This window comes from Halyomorpha halys, unplaced genomic scaffold, assembly GCF_000696795.3.
Source record: "Halyomorpha halys isolate HHAL.00 unplaced genomic scaffold, Hhal_1.1 Scaffold58.1, whole genome shotgun sequence".
Taxonomy (NCBI): domain Eukaryota; kingdom Metazoa; phylum Arthropoda; class Insecta; order Hemiptera; family Pentatomidae; genus Halyomorpha; species Halyomorpha halys.
In genome coordinates, this window is record NW_027110919.1 from 3,003,233 (window position 1) to 3,009,264 (window position 6,032).

General features: G+C 29.6%; 1 protein-coding gene across 7 annotated transcripts in view; it reads left to right on the forward strand.

Moving 5' to 3' along the window:
- LOC106692462 (caspase-14) overlaps positions 1–6,032 on the forward strand; it is a 106,009-nt gene that overhangs the window by 90,669 nt on the left and 9,308 nt on the right. For all 7 annotated transcript variants that reach the window (XR_001344969.3, XR_010843866.1, XR_001344968.2 and 4 more), the window contains 4 exons: positions 398–633; positions 1,613–1,758; positions 2,632–2,741; positions 3,399–3,422. Coding sequence is in view for 2 of the 7 variants with exons in the window: in XM_014438417.2 (XP_014293903.1) it covers positions 398–633; positions 1,613–1,758; positions 2,632–2,741; positions 3,399–3,422 (516 nt within the window). In the remaining 5 variants the exon portion in view is untranslated. The remainder of the gene's footprint in view (positions 1–397; positions 634–1,612; positions 1,759–2,631; positions 2,742–3,398; positions 3,423–6,032) is intronic.

Below are 6,032 nucleotides of genomic sequence, written 5' to 3' on the forward strand. Positions count from 1 at the left end.
TTTACATTTTATACCCCTGTTATTTTACGCTTATGTTTTTTTCTCTTTTTTTTCCTTTTGTAACTATGTGTTTGTATCTTTTTTAGCCCTGACGAAGCCCTGCAACGTGGGGCGAAACGTTGGCCAATAAAATAGTATAATTATCTACTATTTGAGTTTTTTTTTACCGCACCCGGACCATATTCCATTCATCATATAAATAATTAGATGTGTATTTGATAAATTATGTGTTTATTTTTTTGATGAGATGATCAGAAATGAACAATGTAGTCCAAAATGTCACAAGATTAAATTACAATAAAGGTTTTATTATTAAAAAATAGTTCCAGGGGAATGTAATATTTGTAACATTTTCACCACCTTGTATAAATTTTGATGATAATATTATATATTGTAGGAATTTAAGAAAGTAATTGATGACTTTATCAATATGACAAAGTCTGACAGGTTAGACTCAGTATTTGTTTTTGTGATGACACATGGAATACGGAATGGCTCAAATCATAGAGAGGTTGAGTTACAAATGTCAGATTCAGGACTTATTAATTCTGATTGGATTTTAGACCGATTCACCTCAGTCCACAGCAAACACCTAGCGGATATACCCAAGGTTATTTTTATTCAAGCTTGCCGGTAAGTCCACTTTTATATAAAGTTACATTTACTCTTTTTTTAATCGTTTTCTAGTTTTAATTTCAAATACTTCACTAACACTCGTATTACTATTATAATGCAGTGCTCATTTAACTCATATTTTTGGGTTTAATTTTGATTTTTTCAAGTAACATCCTGCTGCAGAACAAACAATGGCCACTGTGGGTCATGAGTGCTTTAAGTAGCCCTTGGTGGGATTTTTATGGTCCCTTCTTTTCCAGCATCTTTGATTTTAAATAGATTAATTGATCAATTTAAAAGTTTTTCTATTATAATCAGCATTTATTCCTGTAGTTTAGTTATTTAAAGCAATTACTTAGTTATTTCTCTCATGACAAACATTCAGCCTTGTTTTAAAATATCTCAAGAACATTCTTGTTATTCAGGCAGATTTAAATCTGAGAAGAAGGCTTTTTTTTTCTTTTTAACTTTAGATACTTGGCCTCATTGCCTTGCTTCATTCATATGATGTCAATTTTAAATCACATATTATACTAGCATTTCTAAAGTTACTGTACTAGTATTTCTAAAGTATATAAAAGTATTCTAAACTCAAAAAAAATTTAACCTATAACAGTGCGCTTGTGTCACGATTATTGAAGCTTTAAGATGTTAAGAACGACACAATTGTCCTATAGTTGGTCTATTCAGTGGGGTAGCACAGGTGTCAGCTGCCCCCTTATTTAGGTACTTCAATTTAAAAGACTAAAATACACTGTAATTCTGAAGAACAATCATATTTAATGTATGCTGTACAAATTACAAATAAAAAGTCATGAAGTGAAATGGTTGAAATTTTTATAAGATATTATGATTTATTATGAAATTTTTCCCCTGTTTCAGGACCTTCTCCTGTTTCAAACTATTGAATGAAGAATTCATTCAATATGATATTTAAAACAAACTTTCATATTATTTCAGAATTTGCTAAAAGTTGATTTTTTTTCTTTCAAAACAGTGGCGATGACCGTGATTTAGGTACTTGGATTGAAAATGATTCTGGACATGAAAATTTTGTGTATAATGAAGATATTGATTCAGGGAAGAAGCCTTCACCCAAACCCCGTTATTCAAATTTGCTTGTCGTATTTTCTACACTCCCAGGTAATATTTTTTTTTTTGTTTCCATTCATATTTCTGTGGTAGTCTTGAAATACAAAGTAAGTCAAAGTACCTAGAAATTGAGTTAACCGTCCTCAGGACATCTTAACCAATTTAACATAACTTAAGACATCCCGAGGACAGTTTAAATCTAGTTAACTAAATTTGTAGGCAATTTAACTTACATAGTTTTTCAAGACTGCTTCAGATTTATTTGATGAGAGAAAAAGAATAAATAAATTGGTTTTTCATATTTGGTTTCTCTGAAGTCCTAAAATATACACGAGGTTCTCTTTTATACCTCAAAATGCGTTTGAAAATCAAAATTTTGCTTTGTTCAATCTGTGAAAAGAGGAGAAGTGGTTTATTTACATTTAAATTTATTAAAAGATGACTAGATAGAAAATGGTAACTTAAGGCTCATTGGATCTTGTGATAAATCAAAATGTAACTTAACCACTTTGTTACCACCTAATGTATATTTTATGATTGAGTTGTAGACCAATTCTTAGCTGGAAAATAATTTTGAATAACTGATGTTGAATAGATTTGGCAATCTGTTCCAGTCCTCTGCATCTGTAAACAGTTTTTTTTTTTAAAACCAGCCTCCATTGGATAAAAAAAATTTCTGGAAAACTCTAAAAAAAAGTTGGGAATTTCAATTACCAAAATAATTCCATCCTGTTCTATAACAGCTAAATTTCCTCAGTTCTTTTCTATGATAACCTCAAAAATATAATTGATGATTTATATTAATAATAAATCTATTTCTTTTTTAATAATATGTTGTGGTAGGTATTAGCTTCTTTTGATTGACTTGAGCATGTTTCTATACTTAAAGTATGTATATATTTATGATATTTCATTTGTTTTTAGGGTTTGTTGCTAAGAGGAATCCAGTTACAGGTGCTCCATTTATTCAAGAGTTATGTCGGATAATAAAGACCAAATCAGAAAAATCCCATCTACTAGATATGATACATGAGGTAGGATGATTGAAACATTTTTATTGCTATTTTTATGAATACTAATAGAAAATGTAGGTTCAATAAATATCATATTGATACAATGTGTTAACCCGAGTATTCAGATTCAGATTTAAATTACAATCAACCCCTCCTTTACATGATCCCTTTTGATACAAGTTCACTATAAAGGCGTTACTCGTGGCCTATGGTTGATTATTTTTGGGCCATGAGTTAATACGAATACAAGTTTAAACCTTTTAACTTTTATTCACATAAAAGTTTAATCATGAAACTATATAATTATTACATCCTCCTAGTCATATAAATCATGATATTTAATAGAATAAGGATCTAATTTCCTATAATATTTTTTATTCTTATTTATGTATCTATATTCTGTTCATGGTGAGAATTCATATTTTTAATATTTCCTCCATAGATAGGAAATAATCTCCTCAATATATACATACTTCATTATTAGTCTGAGGAATACATTTCAATCTAGCAACATGCAAGAATCCCTGCTTAGGTCCCATGATCTTGTGCACAAATCTTGTCTTAGCATTTAATATATATAAACTCTTGGTCCTCTAATCTTAATTACTACTTGTTATTTTTCTTGTATGGCAATTATTTATTTTACTTAGCTATTATATAATATATTTCTTTTTACAGGTCAACAGAAATTTACAAGACGAAGTAAGTATAAATATTTCTTCCACTTTTTTATTTATTTTACCATTAATCTGGGTTAGTAATTGAAAAATTTCATTAAACATTTTAATTCACAAAACATAAAGTTCATATATAGAGAGAATAGAAAAGTTTTATTTTTATATTTCTTTATTCCCAGATCAGCCTGTTGCACCTTACATGGTTAATATATATACTATATGCAAGTAAATCAAATTGACAATGGTCGATAATAGTCTCTTACAAAAGATACATCTAACTATTACAGTGTTATAATTATTTAATATTTATGTATAACAAAATTAAATTATTAAAAAGATAATAAATAAATAAAAAAAATAATAGTTATGTAATTACAAAAATTAAAGAAAGAGGAAAAATAAGAAGTACAAACCAAATAATTACAATTTATAAAATTAATAAAACAAACAACTGACTTAAACAATGAAAACATAATTTGAGAAAGAAAAAATAAAATAAAATAATAATGTCGGCAATAAAAAAAAAAAGATAAATATAAAGTTAAAACAGAGAAAAGATTTACAGATGTTAATTCTTTTTAATTTCTTGAGTTGGAGCTCATTAGCTGTTCATGATTTACAGAGAAGAATATTAAGAAGGAATCAGCTTCCCTTCTGCTTCATGTTTCATCTTCCTTCACATTATCATTTTAAATGAACTCATACACAATTTTAGTTCTTTGATACTATATTACATTTTGAATCTGGTTTGAAAAACTTTGTTACTTCTTTAACTGGTTGCCATACATTGTGTTCATTATTGCAGACTCTCGTATAGCCAGCGAATTGATGTATAAAAATTGGTTCTGTAAATAAATATGAGTATATTGTATAAATTATTTAGATATTTGAAACTATTGATATTGATTAAGGGTTTAACTGGAGTGGAGAGCCAAAAAGTTGTAATATGGTTAGTAGTTAGTTAATTTACATTTGGGGGTCTATTTCTTTGTTTGAATTTGTACATTTATAGTAACTGATGGATGGTTGGTGTTGAAAAAGCCTGCTGTGGTCTTGTTTCGTCTCATCTCTCCCTCAGTAGATCAGCAGCGCCTCATGGATTTACTCCTGCATGATGGTGGCAAGATTTTACATAAAAAGTAAAAATGGTCATCTGTTCTGGAATGGTCTCAGATCTGTGTTGGATGGAAATAACTTCTTAATTCAAGTCAGTGGTGGTTGGTAATGTTGTATTCTCTAGTCGACCTTAGGAGCCAGTTTCATGAATCTCCATAAATGAATTTAAATTTGTTCAGGGGGTTCCCTGAGCAGTCAAGTCCTGAAAAATTTGTAATAGAGTTAGTACCCTGTATGGATCAGATCATCAGTAAAGGTGATGGCGGTGATTTCTCAAATGTTTCTTATTGGGATTGATACATTAGTGTTTATTGCATTTATTAGAAAGTAAAAAATTATACCTCCTTGTGAAAGACCCTAAATTGATAGCACTACTTGGACTCTTGTTTTGATTGACCACGAGGTATATTATGGGCAAGCAGCTGAAGGTATGAATAGAATAAATATTTAAATGTATTGTATTTATAAAATAGCAAAAACTAAAAGGGATAAAAAATTAATTGCCAGAATATAATTGATTAGATGTAGATTGTAAACACATATGCCTGAGTCTCCAACATACCAGTAAAGAACCAATCACCCATTTGGCTTTGTGTTTGGAATCTTATAACTATGTAGTAATTGAATGACAAGTAAAAGACTTAAGAGCTCCTAAGTGCTTTCTATAGTATTATGTCTTTAATCTATAGTATTATGTTGAAACTGAATAGTTGTATGTTCATAAGCGCTAATTTCAAAAATTATCTGTCCTATTTAAAAAATTATTTTTGTTAAATAGACGGTTTATTGAGTAAGACTTTAGGCTGTATAGCTTCACAATAGGAACAGAGCAGTAACCATGTAATGAAAAGCTTGAGCAGGTACAAGGCCTTTTTCTTATCTAGACAATCCTATTGTCTTACCTACCTTACCCCTAAATTAAAAATACTTATTTTAATTTGTTAAAAAAAAAAGTTATCTGTAAAAAATGTATAGTGTTTCAATTAAATCAAAAACTGCACATCTTCTGGAACATTAGAGCTACTCAAAGATAATTAAAGTCCTTACTAAATGAAACAAAAATCAGATTAGTTTCAGCAAAGGTACAGGTTTATGTACAAGCAAGTTTCTGTGGAAACTCGTTATCTAGTGGAGTGGAAAGGAAAAAAACGGAAATATATGAAAAATGCATCCCTTTCCTTAAGGAAAAATTCCACGAGACCTTCGGAGAGAGTGAGTTCATCGTGAGAAGCCTCTGGTTTTGATGTCACGGAACAATACCAGATAGAACAAGGAGCTTCTTAGAAGGCATAGGTGTTAGCATCAGGGATATTGCGATCTTGGCGGAAAATATTATTTTGGGCTCCCTGGGGATCATACACATCACCTGCATGGAAATTAGCTCTGAGATTATTCATTGTTTTATTTATTTATTTTAGGATTGTTGTTGTTGATTGTTGCTTAAAGGCGTAAAACCCTCTGGTCATCAACGCCTATGGGATGATAAAAGTAAAAAATAAATAAATAAAAAATAGAAAAA